We start from the raw sequence: 20,594 nt of genomic DNA, 5'->3' as shown, positions 1-20,594 counted from the left end.
CTGTTACTCCTTTTGAGCCGAATTTCACCAAATTGGTCGGCTCCCAACAACATCAGGTGTCCCATTAATAGTAAGTAGAATTATACTCTCTAATGATAATAATACATCTAATTGTAATAATTTTAGATGCATAATATCTGGTTATTGAGCGTTGATGACGTCATATGTAAATAATATGCGGCCTGTGAGACTTGAACTTGGACATAGTGCGGCCCACTGCAAAAAAAGGTTGAGAACCACTGGTGTAAAGCATACCAACCCACTTGACTAAATCTGTCCCCTTTCCCCACACTGCCATCATGTGGCCAAAACCCGTAAACGCGCCTAAAGAAATGAATATCACATGTGTAATATAACAGTGTTTTTTCTGCGCCTTTAAATCGCAAGGGGAATCCCGGTTTTGTGCCCATTTTGTCTCCGAGGTATTTGCCACCGTATTGGACTGTAAACTCTGTTCTGTTGAGTTTTTTTCTCTCCGAAATTAGGATTATTCACTATCAGGACAGCTTTACAGGACAGCCATTTTCTATCATCACGTTTCCGGACTGATTCGTTGTAATCGAATTTGTTTCCTCAGCACCCCCACACGACCCCACGTGCATACTCACACACACACACACACATAGTACGTGTACTGTACAGTATGCCGTCGGCCTCTAAGGGAAATAATAAAATGTATGATTCTAAATTCCTAACCTGTCTAAAGGATTTGTAATGTTATATTAGCATACTGCTAATTGCTAGTCACAATGCGCTAGACGCTAGCTAATGTTTGCTGCTAGTAATTGATAAATGCAAATCTTAGCTTATGTTTTTCAATTGCGGCTGTATTATTTATTTGGTTTATAGCTATTTGGGGGGAGGGGCATTCATAACATGTTTTAATTTTAGTTTTACAGTGCTGTCTGATTTCTAAATATCGGCAATAACAAAACCCATACTGACCAACCTCTACTAATCTCTTTATAGTTATATAACAGTGTAAAAATAGCTCGAAGCTGAAGTCCACCTCAGTGTCCTTCCCCATCACGTAGACACGGAAGCCCATCTGATGTAGCTGAGTCATCAGGGGCAAAATAGACACATTGAACAGGAGACTTAATGTCATCAAATGGCATTTGGTATTAAAATATAACACTGGTTTAACTGTTCATGACCAGGACTTGAACATGATTAAATATGGATTAATTCTTAAATCCTGCCTCAAATATGAAAAAATAAAGATTTTTAAAATTGTTTTTTTTTTGTGTGTGTTTTTGTACTAACATTTCAAAGTAAAAAACAAATCCTGTAAAAAAAAATGGATTGGGGATAAAATCCAAGAAGTAAATTTATGAATGGATGAATTTATTCAGCTTTCTTGCATAATAAATGAACCTGCTGCAATAGGCTTCCAGCCTGCACTGCACACCTCTCCAGCTGCATACACATCTGGTTCACATGTCTGCATGTGGTCATCACTACATTCTCTGCTAAATCAAACTGTATTTAATCAAAGCAAAAACAAGCAAGTTAATTCAATTTAAAAATTCTGAATATTTATCTAAAAAGCTATCTAGACAAATCTAAATAGTTTATTTCCCTTTTTTTCTTACAGTAGAAATAGATATAATAAATATATAAATAGATATCCAAGAACCTAAATATGCAAAATATGGTATTCTGAATAGCTCCCCTTTCTTCTCTGCATCTTCTGAGTTTGGGTCACTGAGATTGACGTATCTAAGGGGCATTCAAGTCTCAAATTCAAACAGGCAGCCTGATCATGACTCTGGCCTACTGAGAAAAGTTTCTATCCAGGCATAGTGCTAAGATATGTACAATAATGTAGCAGGGGATTATTTAGAGAAACAAAAGTAGTTTAAGCATGCTTTAAGCTAAAACATCTCTATATGTAAAATCAATAAATAAGTAGTGCAATAAATAAGTAATCACATATGTACCAAATATATTCACATTAAAGTACTAAATATAACCATATATACTTATAAACTCATATGGGAAGAACAGTAAGACATAGAGAGCCCAGAAATGCATGGGTGCTTTCTTGCATATCATAGTGAGCATAGAACCTGACTCAAATCAAATAAGATGCTTCTCAATATGGTGCTTCTGCAAGATAGAAGCCATGCTGAAACATAAATAGTCTGAGGGAAAAAGATACCAGGTAGAGGCGAACGAAAGCACAACAAACTCATGGCTGGCGGAAGGGTGGGATAATAATGGGGAAATTTTCCGGAACAAGTATTGAGATAATAGGTACCAAATTTCCAGAACAAGTGTTCCAAATTTGGCAAACGGAAGTATGAAAAGAAGGAAAAAAGGGAGGAGACACTGTTTGAGTCCTTCTCTTGGTCAACAGTATATAAGGTGTGTGCATTGAGTTGCTTTTCACAACAAACTCTGCTCTTTGCCTGTTCTTGAACTGGCATTGGGTTGGCTCACTTGGGCTTTGTTGCCGCAATAAACTCTGCCTTACTTAATCGAGATCAACTGACTGCTGATACTCTTATAAGTTAAGTTACAGCTTATGTTTTATTGCTAAAGTGTAAATCTCCCACAGTAGTTTTTGCTCTTATAACTGTGTTCTGTTATTCTGCACAATCAAAATCCCGGTTTGACTTGAAAGCAAAATCCTCCCATCATTGATGTCAGTAGAGGAGTGTCTCTTACATTGCCTTTTATCGGTCACTTGGACCAGTTCTAAGTTTTTAACTTTAACTTATTTATTCACCATTATGTTTGCTGGTTTGGGAGGACAGGATGACACCCAAGCAATGGACACTTCTGACTATTCTTGGGACTGGTTCTATCAAGCAGAGTGTGGCATTTGGCACAGAACTGAGCTAATTTTATTACTATTTTAAAGCTCTTACCTATTGTAGCTTCTTTAGGCAAATCTTCCTACAGGATGATCCAGAAAAAAATAAAACGTTCTTTATTCGTTGAGCATATTATTAGGTCTGTAAATAAAAATTTTCTTGCTTGACTACTCTTGCTTGCTTGACAAGTTCGTCTTATCATGAAACTAAAGTGAAACTATTGTTTGTCTGATAAAACAGATGCAACTGTGCAGACCAGGCTCCATCTGTACCTGCTCACTGGGAGAACCTGGACCCTAGGAAACCGTTTCAGGTACAGCTTATGATGTAAAAAGACATTGTACACATTTTTTAAAGGTTTGAGGATTGCTTTAGGACACAAAGATATTCTGGCCAAGAGACACACAGGAGTTTTAAATAATGGCATATAATGATGCCCTGGAAAAGACAGATGTTCTATAATTTGGCTCTAATAATTGGCCAATCAGGTGTCGTAAAATTATGTAATTTTTATGGTTATGGATGATTGGCACTGATCAGCATACATACATAAGCACAAAGAGTTTTCCCATTTCAAATAATTTGGTTTGCTACATTTGGCTTCTGCAATTAAATTTTTATTACAATTAATATTCTCATAAATGGCACAAAGGCTGAGTGTTTGTGTAAATGAACAGTCAATAAGTACAGCTTGGTGTATGTTTTAATGATGTATCATGCCACATTTTTGTTATTTGGAACTAGTGCTAAGGGAATAATGGCTGTATGAGTGCTGCATCATACACCACTTAGTGGCTTCATTCAACACAAAGAGCCCAGGTAATATATTCCACAGCTTGTGATATCCTGGGTTTACATTACAGTCATGCTGATAGCACAACAGCATTCGCTTTCGTGTGATATTGCTTTTGTGCAACAGTTCCACAAACCCCATTTATTATCAACAGACTTATTAGCTTATTTAACCAGTTATTTTGTACCACTATATCCATGGCTGGCAAAACTATCATTGAGCTGGCAACTGTTAGTTAGTGTATTTAACAGTGGTGAAATTTGTTTTAAATTCTTACTTGTACTATGTAGCCAAAAGGTGAGGAGAGTGAATCACGAAGGTGGTGGACAGTCCTGTAAATTGTTAAAGTTTCTTTTTTATATTTACTATCATTTTGCTTTAAAATATCAGCTATGTTAAACTTTAAGTTAAGACTTACTTAGGACAGAGTACAGTGAAACCTTGGATTGCGAGCATATTTCGTTCCAGAAGCATGCTCATATATCAAAACACTCAAAAAAACTATCAAAGCGAATTTCCCCATAAGAAATGATGAAAATTTGGATAATTCGTTCCACAACACAAAAAAAAACCCCAGAAAAATAATTAATACAAAATATTAAGTAAAAATAAATTCCGACAGATAAGTGTTTCCATTATTTGTGCGCACATGCACTGTGTATGTGCGTGTTTGTGTATGCATGCGTTGTGTATGTGTGTGTAAAGCTAAATAAAGAGGAAAAGAGAAATGGCACCTTTTCCCTCCTTTCGTCTTACACAGTAACCCTTCCTCCTCTTTTACTACTGTGCGGGACGACTTTCTCACTCACACACACACACACACACACACACTGAATCAGTGCAGGCTGAATGAGAAAAAGAAAATGGATCTTTAACCTCTCTAATAACACTTGCTTTTGCTTTACACGTGCGCACACTTGTGTTATAATAAAACACATGCACAGTACACGTGCGCTGTACACACACACACAAACACAAAATAAAATACGTTTTACGCACACACACATGGTCACAGTATTATAGTAAACAGTACACACGCGCGTAGATGTTGATTAAACCAGTAATAGACGAGCACTAAGACCCAGCCAGGGGGACGATTACCCACAATTCCGCAGCTTAAGAGGGAGAAAAAACATTGGCTCAGTTGTGATCACATGACTCTCGGCAAGACTCTTGTTTCTTTAAAACAAGAAGCGCATATGTTGTACATGATACTTGGTACTCGTAAAACCAAGACTTGCTGGTTTTTCATGTCCAAAATCATTAAAAGATTTTTCTTGCGGAACACTCACAAACCGTGTTGCTCGCAATCCGAGGTTCCACTGTACAGCTTATCCATTTTGGCCTACATGCAGAAGCCTTTGTATTCATACATTGGGTAAGAGCAAAGTAACAAAGGTTTCATTATAACTTCTGCAAAAGGACCATTCTCATGCAGCAAACATTTGGAGTATGGAGGAAGGTGATTTCTTTCCCTCAGCTGTTCCATTTTATACACAAACATCTACACCCTGTACATGACTTTCTTTATCTGGCCCAGACAAAATGTCTTTACCTTATCATTAATTTAGTGGCAACTACAATCAGTTCGTTTCTGTTCTATTCTCGCCTTTGTCTTGCTATGTTCAGCAGACAGGTACCACAAACAGCAGACAGGTATTACAATTACTGCAAAGATCAAAATGATTTAAATTTTATTTTCCTATTACAATTTCCCCCATTTTGTCACTCTATGACAACTTATATATTTTAATATTACACATTTTAAGACTACATATGATAATAATGCAGTACAGTACATTAGGCTAATTCAAAAGACTTGGGGTGGTTCGTCTCTCCACCCAAGACTTTACTGTATACAGAGGAAATAACAAAAGCTAAGTAATGGGATACATCCTTATTGCATCTCCTTCAGTCATCTTGCAGTGACTAGAGCCTTTAGCCAGGAAGTTGTGTCATCAGATGGTTACCAACGATCCTGAAGTGTTTTGTCACTGCAATTCCACACCAGATCTTTATAGCGTTCAGTCTTCCTTTTAAACGCCCTCTTCCCATGCCACTGTAAGCTCCACTAGGATTATCTTCCTTCCTTCCATTGGCCGCGTCAGGTCTTAAGGTAATGTGGCTTGGTCCTGCATCCAGTTCGTGGGGTTTGGGCATTGGGTGGAAACTGAACGCAGGCCTTCCACATGGTTCTTTATTGTTGCTGGTACAGTTAAACCTCTGGGATATGGCATGATACATGTAGTTAAACATTCCAGTTCTGTTACCGTCTATTATCACTACGCATGGAATACCTCTAGTCCATGCGTAATGTTGAGGGAGGACAGAAACTGGTGTCATCATATTTGGATATAGAACTAAATTTAGTAATTTTGTGCTTACATCAATAAGTATTCTAAACCATCTAGATAATTATATTGTTTCCTGTAGTGAAGGTATTTCCAGGTATTAGTGTCAGGTGTGTTGCGCGATAAAAGAGTATCAGCGAGAATGAAAGGAAAGGTGTACAGGACAGTGGTGAGACCAGCAATGCTCTACGGCTTAAAGACAGTGGCACTGAAGAAAAGACAGAAGGCAGAGCTAGAGTTAGTAGAGCTGAAGATGTTTAGGTTCTCTTTGGGAGTGACAAGGATGGATAGGATCAAGAATGAGTTCATCAGAGGGACAACCCATGTTAGATGTTTTGGAGATAAAGTCAGAGAGGCCAGATTGGGGTGGTTTGGTTCAGAAAAGAGATTGTAAATATATATATCGGTAGCAGGATGCTGAGGCTGGAACTGCAAGGCAGGAGGTCTAGAGGAAGACCAAAGAGGAGATATACAAAGTTAGTTGGTGTGAGAGAAAAGGATGCAGAGGATAGGGTTAGATGGAGGCAGATGATTCGCTGTGGCGACCCCTGAAAGGGAAGAGCCGAAAAACAAAGAAGAAGAGTGCAGGGATTACCAACTAAAATTTGTGAAAATCAAGATCCATACCATTTCTTACTTACAATGGTCAAAAGAGCTGAGCAAGAGTGTTTCACTTTGGGGCAAAGCTTATTTAAAAAAAAGTATTAAAAGTTACCTTTTAATAATATTTTAATAATCTAATGAACATTCTTTGAAATTATATTACAGCTTTAAATTACCAATGACAAAACAATTTGATATTGCACTTTTTGACATTCTGTCATTTATGCACAATCCCTTTAACTTCAGTCAAAGTAATCCTCTATGTCAATGTCAGGATTAAGCAACTCCTCGCCATATGAGGATAGATCCATCTGGTTGAGGATAAGATTTTCAAAGGTCTCTTCCAGGTCTGTGTCTCCAATAAGCACAGCCCCCACCATGCGCCCTCCGCTCAACACCACCTTCACGTACTCCAAACCTTTAGTGCAGCGCACCAGCAGTTCGTGATCCGAGCCCAGGCCCTGAGCATTAAACTTGCCGAGGAGCACTACCTGTAGGACACACAACACATAAATCCCTTGTGACAATGGCCACTGTAAAAAGCATTTGCAAATAGATTTTAACAAGCCACAGTATCTATTTAATTATTTAATAAATAGCAAGTTTCCTTATATGCCACTATGTGCTTTTTTCCACCTAAATATTAGTTTTAAACACTAGACTACAAAAAAAAAACAGGATTCCTTTCAGCTTTTTTTGCACCGAGTACAGATGTAATGCAGAGAGAAAGAACAAAAATAATAGAGGAATGCTGGAAAAGTAGAAGGGACCTTTAGAAGTGACTGAGAGCCGGAATAAAAGAACCTTTGCTGTGTCTTTAATCAGATGAGAAACTTGCACTAAAATATAAAAGCTTAAAAACATTAATAATTAAGAGAGATGGTTAATGTAAGAGAAAGGAGAAATAAACTAATCACCTTGTAGTTGAAGAACTTGGTGATGTGTGAGAAGAGCTCAAAGCAGAAGTCCAGCTCGATGGCCTCCCCCAGCACATTTGCTGTTATGCAGCGAGCAGCGTAGAAGCCCATCTGACGTGCCTGAGTCCACAAGCGCATCTGCCACATGGGGGCACAACAAACACAGTGAACACGAGTCTTAATGTCATCAAACAGCGAAATAAAACACCAATGTGGATGTGGTTTGATTTTTATGGCCAGCATGTGAATATTATGAAAAGGATGTGTATTTATCAGTGTAACCTGCCTCAGAAAGAAATAAAGAATTCATAATAGTTTTGTGTGGGTGTGTTTTCACTTATATTTTAAATCAGTAAGAATTCCCTTTAAAAAAATGCAATGGTGAGACAAGAAATAAATGTGTAAATTTATGTATAGATTAATGTATGGGTGAATGAATGAATGAATAAACCTGCTGCCAAAGGGGACTGGGCTCCCAGCCTGCACTGCACACATCTCCAGCTGCATAAACATCTGGTTCAGATGTCTGCATGTGCTCATCAACCCTCAGGCCACGATCCTCTGCCAGCTCAAACTGTATTTAACCAAAGGAAAAAATTATGCCTTTTTTAATGTATAAAAAAAATACTGGTAAATGTATTAATAAATAAATGAATAAATGCAGACCTATGACTGTTTATAAAGGCAGCTGTGGGTTTAACAATCATTTAAAACTTTAAATAGGTCTACAGTATAATCATTATGGCAGCAAATCCTACTTGTTTTTTAAAAGTAAAAATTATTACCTTGATGGTATAAATGCATTAAAAGATGCCACTGTTTTTATGCTGGCATTGTAAGTATCTTACAGCACAGCCAAATGTAAACAATATATTCACTTTTTAGATGTCTTTATCATACACACAGCTAATTTAGTTATTTTAGTACTTACATTGTTACCTTGAAGAAAAGGTTCACTATTTGGGACCACACCTGTAGCACTGACTATAAAGTCACAGCCATATATTTTCCCATTGGTTAACTGTGCATAAACTGGCCACACCCCTAATGAAAAACAGAGATAAGTCAGAGGACTTTAGGACTTGCTAGTAACTAAACAATATGCAAATGTCTTCGGTTCAGCGCAAACATTTAAAAAAAATTCACAGTAATATCATTTAATTTAAAATACACAATATGGTATTCTGTATATCAACACATCTTTTTTCCAAGCATTCAAGTCCCAAGGTCAAGCAGGCAGTCTGATTATGAGAAAACTTTCCAGCTTAATGGTATCTAAGAACTAGTAAAATGTTGGGATAAGTGCATTAGTGTAGCTGGGGAATACAGAGAAGTAAAGATATTTTAACTCTCATACTGCAACTGTGCTCTGTTTCAACAAAAGACCCGTTTTGACTTTAACACCCTCATAATACTTGCAACAGCATTACCCAAATCTTTGTTCTGTGTATAAAGTGGTGATTGCATAAAGTCCTGCTGGGAGTGAATTGCTTCGACCTCACACTCATACTCTACATGGACATTGTGAGACACCTGGAAATAAAAAGACAACAAAGTTATTCTTGGTACTTATAAAAAATAAAATATATAACTAAAACACTAAAATATAGTGTTATTGCTCTATCCACATACACACCTCCTCTGCTCCTCTTAGACTGATGCCTTGGTGCCAGTCTGGACCTAAAGCACTACCAAGATCTGCTGGACCTGATGTGAAACAACACACATCAGTATAGCAGATCATCAGAAATTCTTAGAACACATGCAGCAACAGCCAAAGGGTAACAAGGACACAAAATATTTTAGCTGGTCTCTCATTACTGCCTCCTGCCTCCCGCACTTGCAAATTAGGTTTCTGACTTCTACTTCAGAGAACCCTCAATATATGCAGGCCACAGCAATAGGCACTGACTCAACCTGATTGTTCACGGATATTATAACTATTTAGTTACAGTATGAATCGTGATTTATTTGTTTAGCATTTATAGTATCACCACTGACTACAGAATCAATATTTTAAAATTAGATTTCCCTGTATATTTGTTAGCATTTGGCAAAACTAACTTTGTTTAGAACTGTAAAAAAAAATTTAAACAGGATATATATATAAAAGCATCAGCACCTACAGTAAGTATCATGATAACATCATATTAGCTGGTTACCATGATTTCTGTCCCTAAATATAACCTATGCTTTAGCGTACCTGCTTTAGGTCTTATGGCTCTTTCAGTGGTGTAGCGTGCTCTCTTGCAGGGCAGTGCTTTCTCAGGCTTCTTCACCTCCAGTGACGGGATGAGAAATTGAGCAGCTCCAGCATCAAAGAATGTATTCCCTATGGCCTTGTCTTTTATTGCCCAGACCACCTCACAGCCCTCCACTTCATAACTGCAGACACAAATACATTGTTGGCAGGTGCAGTAATAGATTCAACCACAAGAGACTGTGCTCATATAGTACACATTCATTTTGACGTCACGAAGGTTACCTTGATTGGCTGATAATTTAAATAATTTCAGTTAGAACAGTGAACAAAAAACATTAAAATGTCTAATGCAAAGCAAATTAAAGAAACGGAATTGGAAAACAACAGATACAACTGCTGTGATTTAAAACAATGATTTTAAGGTCAAATAATTACGGATAAAAACACACCCACAGATTTTATGCAATAAGCACAGCATGTGCATTCTCATCTACGTTTAATAAATATTATTATCAAACATAATTAACCATTCTGAAATCTCACAATATGAACTCACACCAATTCCAAGGCGATTCCTCCATTCCCAATTACTATTATGCGCTTAGCTTTGGAAAGTTTCTTCTGAAAATCCTAAAAAAAAAAAAAAAAAAAGGTTAACACTAAAAGGGAAAATATGTAAGTGCATTTACATGTGTAATATTTTTATTAAACCCTTAAGTTTTTAAGTGCAGGATCCACCCGAAAGTTTGTACCATAACCTGACAATGTAGAATATAAAAGAACGGGCATCGACGAGTTTGTCCATCTCATTATTACACGAGCATGGATTAACGAGCTGTTATGCTGTCGCGAGCAACATTAAAATAAAGCGGAAAAGCTTTAATAATTTAGAACAGAACAACAGTCTTTCCATTAATGTGTGTGTAAGTGTGTTTAAACAAGAGAAGAAAGTTTTAATGTGTAAGATAAGGAAAGGGAGACAGAAGGGGCTGAAAGCAAGAGTCTCCACTTACTCTAGCCTCACACACACACAAGCGCATACATGCACAGCGCCTGCATTGCCAAAGGGAAACGGTTATCTGCCGGGATTTATTTTTAACTTTTTTGAAAGGTAACGTGCAGGTTAATTTGTTTTATTTTTACTTAATATTTTGTATTAATTATTTGTATGTATTTATTTTTTTGGGCTGTAGAACAAATAATTTAAGTTTCCATAATTTCTTATAGGAAAATAAATTTGGTTTACGAGTGTTTTGGAATACGAGCCCACTTCCGGAATGAATTATGCTCGTAATCCAAGGTTCCACAGTGTTTAGCTTCATTACACACAGACTGATATATTTCTAATTTCTTTTAATTTTGATTATTAGTGCTTACAGCTAACAAAAACCCAAATTCCAGTATCTTAAAATTGAGTTTTGTTCTTCAACAAAACAGAATACCATATTGTGTATTTTAAATTAAATGATATCACAGTGATTTTTTTTTAATGTTTGCGCTGAACCGAAGACATTTGCATATTGTTTAGTTACTAGCAAGTGCTAAAGTCCTCTGACTTATCTCTGTTTTTTTCTTAGGGGTGTGGCCAGTTTATGCACAGTTAACCAATGGAAAAATGTATGGCTGTGACTTTATAGTCAGTGCTACAAGTGTGGTCCCAAATAGTGAACCTTTTCTTCAAGGTAACAATGTAAGTACTGAAATAACTAAATTAGCTGTTCATATTGGAATGTTTTTTTATTGGGAATAAATTTGGGAAGAGTGCTGACTTGACAGTTGTCCAGAAGACAATCATTGACACTCTGTATACATTACACAAACTGACACAAAAGGTCATTGCTAAAGAGGCTGGCTGTTTACAGAGTGCTGTATCTAAGCACATTAATTGAAAGTTAAATGAAAGGACAAAATGTGGTAGGAAAAGGTGCACAAGCAACAGGGATAACCTCAGCCTTGAAAAGATTCAAGAATTTGGGGGAGATTCACAAAGAGTGGACAGCAACTTGACTGTTGCTCAGTGGATCAAAGTCATCTTTCAGATGAAGGTACTAAAAATTTTTGCATTCATTTGGAACTCAAGATGCCAGAGTCTGGAGGAAGAGAAGGTCCTCGTGTTGGTCCTCTGTATTTTATCAGGTCCAAGGTCAGCGCAGCTGTTTACCGAATTTTTGAGAATTTCATGCTTTTTTTTGCTGAGCCGCTTTATGCAGATGCTGATTTAATTTTCCAGCAGGACTTAGCACCTGCCCACACTGCCGAAGATTCTAATACCATGGATTTAAGGAACATAATACCCCTTGTATTCACGCTAATTAGTCTTAAGTAAAAATAAAATTTTCAGAGATACTGAATTTTGGGTTTTCATTAGCTGTATCCATAATCATGAAAAAGTAATAAACACTTTATTTATCAGTTTGTGTAAAATGCATCTATATACCATACAAATTTCTCTTTTTGAATTAAATTTACTGAATAAATTAACTTTTTGATGGTATTCTTATTAATTGCTATGCTAATTTATTGCACCTGTATATAAAGTGTGTGTGTGTGTGTGTGTGTGTGTGTGTTGTACACACACCCACATACACACACACTTTATATACAAAGGAATTATTACAAACAAAGGGATTATGTCTTTGTCTTTTCTTAAAGTTAATGAAATAATTTTTGACTTACCCTTGTGTATGTGTACACATAATTAACATAAATGAAAAGACATAATTCCTTCGTTTGTCAATACACTATGTCCTGTCAATAAGCTCCTCTGCGTTTAATTCAAAGTTTAGGCTTCAGCTTTTTAATAAGCATGTCACTGTACAAGCACTGTTGAACCTTTTTTTTTCTGATAATGTTCCAATACTAGTCCTTGAGAAGCTCAGAAAACTGTACGCATTAATTTTTTACAGCTGATGGGTAATTTTTTAACTTTTTCTTGGTGTGCGATTGAGGATGTTTTTATTCCATACTCCATTTATTCTCAGGCTCGTGGTAATGGGTCCATTTCTCATTACCAGTAATGATTCTATGACAGGAACACCTTCAGACCACAAAAAATATATCACTGCATGCTGCACTTCTATCATGCAAATCACATGTCGGGCATACATTTTTTGCTCACACCACAGTTACAAATGAACTGATGTAACATGTTTACACATGTAAAGCAGTGACTGGGGTAACAGTAGCCTGTGTGTTTATACATATATGTACAGTTTTTTGTAATACAACTTCTGACCAAAAGCAATTTAAAAGTGATGTAAGTAATTAGGAATACTCATAAAAAATTCAATTAAATCATTAAAACAAACATCTTATGTCTGATTTTTTTTTACGTTAGTTTATTTAGAGAATTAAAGTCAAGACCAAAATATATCAGGTATTTGCATACATAGAAGTGTTGACTCATAAATCATTATATCCATCATTCATCTATTTTAATAGTGCATTGTAATAGGGTGTCAGTACCTGAGCGCTGTCTGTGTCCCGTATACCCAGCACGTGATTGTTCTTCTCAATGATAAGTTTAGGTCTGGCACCAGTACACACACAGAGCTTCTCGTATTGGACATTATGTCCATTTTCAGTCTGCAGCACCTACATGCAAGAACTTATTACCATGATGACATATTGATGATAATAATAATAATAATAATAATAATAATAATCATAATAATTAATTAATAATAATAATGGAGTACCTATCCAGGAAACTTGACACATACATACACCACACACAAAGTAATTTGACTCACATGCTGTTTTGCATAGAGGACTTTGGCTGCTGAGTGAATAACCTTTAGGTTAGTATACTTCTCCTCTAAGACGCTGGATGGCTGTTCTTCCACATCAAAGTCTGCCAAAGTCTTGGACACCTTAAATGTTACATCATACACATGGATTAAATTAAATAAAAACGACAAACACATTGAGCAACTTCTGGATCTGTATCAATACTGTAGGTAATTTTTTACGTGCTGGAATGACAGAAGACTTATGTTGATTTATCTTTATCACAGATTTAAGTTATATCTATTTATCTAATGGACACAATCTAATTCCATGGCTCCTGATGTATTTTTTTTTTTTTTATGTTGTAAACCAATGTTGAAGGAATTCAAAAAAAGTACGTTTTGATCTCGCTTTCCGCGGATGGTCTTTATTTTATGCCAGTATCACCTCAAGTGCAAACATACCGTATCTGAATGATTTTGGGGAATCGCAATACATAACTGAATCAATTATTTTCCCCCCATTGCTATTTTTTTACCATGACTATGAATAAAAGTAACCATCAATAAGATTCAGGTAATCATAAATAATGTATTCAGGGTTAACCTTAAAACTCTATCATTCTATTATTTTCATTATTCTGTGCATATTATGCGTATTCTAATGCATATTAATCACTAAACAGAGCTATTTATGTCATAAAATAAAAAAAATATGTCATATGGTAAAATTATCCCATAGGCCAGGCATCACCGAATGGCGACCCTTCCATCTGGACCCTGACGTTTTTTTGATGAATGAGAATAATTTCCTTCGAGGTGGACGTGGCTATATGCATCACTCATTGGGGCCAATCACCATGATAGCTTAACATTACTGGACAGAGTGTGGAGAAGAAACAATCAAAAACGTGACACAACATAGCTTACCGTATGTGTGTGTGTGTGTATATATATATATATATATATATATATATATATATATATATATATATACTCAGCAAAAAAAGAAACGTCCCTTTTTCAGGACTGTGTATTTCAACAATAATGTTGTAAAAATCCAAATAACTTTACAGATCTTCATTGCAAGGGGTTTAAACAATGTTTTCCATGAATGTTCAATTAACCATAATCAATTAATTAACATGCACCTGTGGAATGGTCGTTAAGACCTAAACAGCTTACAGAAAGTAGGCATTTAAGGTCACAGTTCTAAAAACGCAGGACACTAAAGAGACTTGTCTATCGACTGTGAAAAACACCCAAAGAAAGATGCCCAGGGTCCCTGCTCATCTGTGTGAATGTGCATTAGGCATGCTGCAGGGAGGCTGCTGATGTGGCTAGGGCAAAACACTGCCATGTCCACACTGTGAGACACCTCTCACAGTCAGCTACAGGGAGACAGGAAGGACAGCTGATCATCCTCGCAGTGGAAGACCACGTGTAACAACACCTGCACAGGATCGGTACATCCGAATATCACACATGTGTGACAGGTACAGGATGGCCACAACAACTGCCCGAGTCACACCAGGAACACAAATAGGACCAATAGGCAGTCCATGAGGAGGAGATGCACTGCAGTACTTCAAGCAGCTGGTGGCCACACCAGATACTGACTGGACGTGTGTCTAGGCTACTTATGGAAATAAATGTTCCTGTAACTTTTGTTTAGATTTTGAAAACAGACCTGTCTTAAATTAGACACGGTCTTCACCAGTGGAGCAGCGGTCAGAAGAGCAACTTCGTCCTTAGGAAACTGGAAGGCCAGCTTGAGAGGGGAAAAAAGAGAACCCATAAAATATGTCTGGATGGATATAAACACCAGGCATAAACAACAGCTCACTATAAAATCAAAGCTGATGAATTTACCTGTTCTGCACAGGTGACCCCTGAAATTCCTCCACCTACGACCACAAATCTGAAGTGTTTCTCTGCCGGGGAGCTTTCTGCCATAACACTCAACTCCACCTACACATATTCATACAACACACACACACACTTTTAAGGGGCCATATAAACTGTCAGCCGAAAACAAGTCTTTGTTTTTTGTGTACATGCTATTATAACTAATGCTTAGAAAATAAATATGTTTATGATAATAGTTGTTATTCCATATTGATCTTGCCTATTGTCGTTTACAATCCCATTCTTTTTAGGTTTTGTATGTATATATTTTGTTCATGAAAGTCAAACGCGGACGTCCGTGTCCGAGTTGTCCCTATATTCGACATTTTTTTCTGTATTTACAGTCTAAGTATGGCTTACTTTTCGATGTATTAAAGTTGTACCACAGACAGAGCGTATGCGCTGTAATGTTGCTATGACGAGGGTCCGAAGTCCGAGGTTACGTCCCAAACGTCTATCTATAGGAAACACTAAATACACTATATAAAATATTGAATCGATTCACATACACCCTAACTAGTGCACTTATATTAGTGGTAGTGGTCGTTTAAAATGTAGCACAAACATTACGCTTCACTTGCGGAAACGGCCATGATCTCCACCTTTTGCATCAGCTCAGTACGGGAGCCGACGAGGCTCAAAAAGTATCACTTTCATTCTAATTGAACTGCGATTTTTTTTTTTTTTTACATTTTATTATTATTAACGAAATAAAATTTAATTTAAGCCATATAAACAATGTTATTTTTCTAACCATATTATATTTTTAGGAATAATAAAAAATATTTATGTATATAGCAGCAAATAACATGTACTATATAAAAATATAGCACCTTATAAATAACAATTATAAAAAAAACCTCTTGTGTCCTAAAAAAAAAAAAAAAACAGAAATAAATTATTTCTATGAGCCATAATTTAGTATATTTCAAACTGTGAAGAACTGTTCAAACAGATAGACCCCAGGACAGGAATTGAACCCAGACCCTGGACAGGCAAGGCGTCATTAAACCACTGTGTTGCCACAGGAAAACAGAAAACCAGTGCAGGGACTTAAATCTATATAAAATATCCCCAGAACCAATTTATTGACAAGAGATTAAAACTTTTTGCATACCATTATGATTGCAAATACTGTACATAATTTATGCTTGCATTAGCTTGTTAATTTTTATATTATATAAATTTCAATATACTTTTTTTAAAATGGCCAGCCCATTCCTGATGCCTGATTTTTCTAAAAACAAAATAAAATAAAATAAAATAAATAATGCTTATAAAACAAGGATATCAAACACTTGCTGCAAGGGCTTACATTAGCTATTATATATAGGGTAATTTAATTATGTCATCAAATCAACTATTTACTGCCACTTGCCACACACAATATTTTATATACGTACTCTAAAAGAAACACAAATAGATTCATTGTTCCATTATTGTTAGAATTTAAAGGAACCAGTGGTACAGCAGTTAAGTTTCATTAAAGAATGTTCTTAGCTACTGATAAAGTCATGAGCTCCATTCTCAATAATGCCCAACAACAAACAGCAAAGAAAATACTTTAAAAAAAAAAAATCTTGCTAGTGTAATTGAAACAACCGAATTTGGCAAAAAGAAACACTCAAATGTGTACATTTATAACTATATGTATGTTTGATATTTTTCCTACTTTTCTGTCAAAATGGTTTAAAAAGTATGAAGGTTCTAATTAGCAGTGCTTAAACCTCTGCAGGTTCAGATTGGATAAAACATTTGAATAAACTAAAATCTGTAAAAAAAAAAAAAAAAAAGTTGATAAATTTCAGCCAACTCCAATTATATTATTTAAAGTGTTAGGTCAGTGTGTTACTCAGGTTGGTTTCTTCCCTACATGCAGTGTAAGATGAAAAATGAATCTGATGGCAGTGCCTGCCAGGCATATTAATTTCCCTGAGAAGCGTGTATGCACTTTAACCTTTCAGACGCTGAGAATGTAGATGCTCACGTCACTGCAGCAGATTGTACAACCAAATTGTCCACAACCAGCTATTATTCACTAATCTATCAACGTCACTGACAATACCACTGTTAGACACACTTAGATTAAAAGAGAAACAGCATACAACTAGGGTGAAAGTCAGTTTACCTATGTCATAATAATTACACCATTTATCACAAACGATCTGGAATGAGTCATAAAAAGGATGTCTATCAAAAGAAAGAAATTTTTAAGGAATGGAAGGCACATACCAGCCGAAAGGTTTAACAATGGTGTGATTAAATGTAGTTTGTGATAAGAGATGGCCATCTTGGGTTTGGCACTTGAAGGTTTGTGTGTAATTTATGACAAAAACTTTCATCAGTTTCAGACTCGGACTGAACTACTGCCAGTGCGGTGGTGGTTATGTGAGGTGTGCCCCTGCTCTGCAATCCTGATTGATTCATTCACTTTACAACCATTTTCTGTGCTTGTTCTATTTCTGTCCTTTATGACTTCAGGCAGAGCAAGCACACCTCCAAAAGTGTCCTACAAAGGCAATATTCTCTAATCGACAAAATATACTGATGTGATGGGTATGATATATATGTGAGAAGAAATACCGTATGCTGCAACTGTGAGAAGTAAATGACTACTACTGCCAGCAAGTATGTGCTGCATGTGTAATGGAGATGGTGGTGGTTGTGCATATAAATTTGTATTAACTCACCCATTCAGTGGAATAAGGGTGATTGGTCAGAAAACTCTTGAAGTGACACTTCCCTCTGTGAAAATATGTGAACCCAAACCATGTCAGTGAAATGCCAAAGCATAAAATATCCTTCAGTTAACAAATGCTTATTCTAATAATAAAAATCATTATCATCATCCTTCATTCATTATTTAAAGGAGCCCTGGAGGCTCTAGACGAGGCACAAGGCAGGATACACCGTGAACATGGTGCCAGTCTATTGCAGGACACATACACACACACACACACACACACACACTATGGGCAATTTATGAATGTCAATTAGCCTAATCCACCTAAGTACCACCTATCTAAGCATGTGGTATTGCCTAACAAAAGTGGCCTCTTTCAGCAGGATAATTCACCCGACTACACTGCAAAAAATGTTCAGGAGTGGTTTGCGAAATTCACTAGAACTTGATCTGTTTAAGCAAAACACTCCAAACACTTGTATTTATCTTTGTCATTGTGGAGTAGGACGTCTAGAATAATGAGAGCAAAAAGGATTTGAATGCATTTTAGGATAAGTGTAGAACATAACAAAAGATGAAAAAACTTTAAAGGTTCTAAAAACTTTCCATCAGCACTGTACTGTGTTTGGTTGCACAAGGGCCCCTACACAATCATTAGGAAGGTTTGAATGTTAAGCCAGCTACTGTAAGCCTTTATTTGCCACATACAGTATACATTACAGCACAGTGAAAGTCCTTCTTCTCATATCCCAGTGTAACTGGGGTGAGAGTGCAGGGTCAGCCATGAAGAACACCCCGGGAGCAGATAGGGTGGATCAGGGATGGGTTTCCAGATTTCTTATAGAAAAAAACCTTTTTGGAAATTAGAAATTTATTATTATAAAAATTATTGTATTCATTATTAAATTTTAAGCTGGTTTTAATGTGTTTAATTATAAACATTGTAATTGTAAAAATCGCAGCAACTCACCAACAAATAAACAAAAATAGCACATTAATAATAAACAGTGTCGACTACAATGACTATTCAGTATATATAATGTACAAATCATTTAATGTGGTTGCTTAATAATTTATATATAAATTATTTATTGTTATTTAAAAATTTTTCCCCAGGCTATAAAAGTTTTGGGATAATACCTGGTTTACATAAAGATCCATTAAAATGGATTTTTTATTTTTTTAAGTCAGCTACATTTTGCTCACTAAACCAATCGTTTGGTAAACACTTTTAAATTAATATTTTAACATATACTACTGTTTTAACATCCTACTGTACTGTTCAACAACTGCTGTGTAACTGAACTCATTTTATCTCCAGATCCATTTCATAACAGTACAGAACCCTCACTACACATTTAAAGCTTCAAACAGCTCATTTTATTGCATCATTGATGCCTTGCATGTGGAGCTGGTGTGTTTATTTCTCATAATTAAGGGTTTACTGTATGATCAGATAAACAGGATCAGAGGTGAACTATTTTTATTAAACAAAATAAAGCTCATTAATGACTAATGCTTTTGAGGTGCAACAATAGCATAAAGAAAGTGACCCAGAGTGTTGGTAAGCCTTTGCTTCTCAACATAGTCATGTAAACAAGGGCAAATTCAAGGGCCATGATACAGCAGCAGAGACATTTTTGAGATAATTATACACCAAACGCATAATATGTTTGCAGAATTTTCTCAACACTCAATACAATACTTAAGTGAGCTTTAAAACACACTCACACACATGCACGCACAAATGCATGCACTTTTTATTCTTTATTATTTGCTCTTATATCTCTTACAATAAATCCCCTCAAACAGAAGATTTACTTTGTCAGTTTTATATATTCTAGTGTGAGGATGAAGGATGAATTTGGGAATATTATAAGAAATTTAGTCATTAGATTTCATTAGAGTTTAAATTATGTACAGAAAAGAAATGTCATGTTATTTTATAGTGCTTTATAATGCATTATGAATTGTGTTTTTTAGAAGGTATTCATTCATATACATACAGCATATTCACAATATGTTGTATGAATTGTGGCACTGTCATTAATATCAATTAAGTTACTATGAAATGTTCATATTGGTAAATTAGTGCACAAGTGGGGAGTGTTATTTTTGACAGCAGCTGTAGGAAGTCAATTTGGCACCGAAAATGGAGCTACATAGTGACCGATGAGAATGAGTGTCACCAATGATGAGCCAAAGTGGCATTTTCTATGCAGCAAAGGGGTAAGGGTATGTTCTCAGCAGAGCAAGAAAGTGGAGAGACGTCCACAGTGGAGAATGGAGGGAGGATAATGACTCGCTACTGAGTGAGGGACCACTCCTCACCAAATTTTCCGAGAGGGCACATGGTGTTTAGCCATTCCCACAGTGTGTGCTGCCTTCCCTAGTTGCTCCCACATCAGTCCATCCCTTTCCATTAAGGCTTTCTTGGCAAAAACAATCTAGGTCTAGTGGTCTGGCATGCTTAGTAAGAGAAGTTCTCTATTTTTAATTTTAAGAGAAACACAAAGTATTTAACAAGTCTATGTACACGAACTGGGCTTCTAAACAACAAATAAAACATAAACTTTAATCCTGGAA

The 20,594-nt window shown here is 36.2% G+C and overlaps 1 protein-coding gene across 1 annotated transcript; it reads right to left on the bottom strand.

The window, feature by feature from the left end:
• Window positions 1–6,677: 6,677 nt before the first annotated feature.
• Window positions 6,678–15,921, bottom strand: pyroxd1 (pyridine nucleotide-disulphide oxidoreductase domain 1). The gene is made up of 13 exons (XM_053508119.1): window positions 15,686–15,921; window positions 15,290–15,388; window positions 15,108–15,188; window positions 13,442–13,561; window positions 13,155–13,283; window positions 10,246–10,319; window positions 9,690–9,871; window positions 9,123–9,193; window positions 8,917–9,019; window positions 8,418–8,530; window positions 7,938–8,060; window positions 7,487–7,624; window positions 6,678–7,060 (listed from the first exon to the last, which is right to left on the bottom strand). Exons 2-13 carry the CDS (start codon window positions 15,371–15,373, stop codon window positions 6,812–6,814), a joined length of 1,467 nt encoding a protein of 488 aa, XP_053364094.1. The 5' UTR covers window positions 15,374–15,388; window positions 15,686–15,921; the 3' UTR covers window positions 6,678–6,811.
• Between the last annotated feature and the right edge of the window lie 4,673 nt (window positions 15,922–20,594).

This window comes from Clarias gariepinus, chromosome 12 (genome assembly GCF_024256425.1).
Source record: "Clarias gariepinus isolate MV-2021 ecotype Netherlands chromosome 12, CGAR_prim_01v2, whole genome shotgun sequence".
NCBI classification, from domain to species: Eukaryota; Metazoa; Chordata; class Actinopteri; order Siluriformes; family Clariidae; genus Clarias; species Clarias gariepinus.
This window is presented reverse-complemented; position numbering and strand designations above follow the sequence as displayed.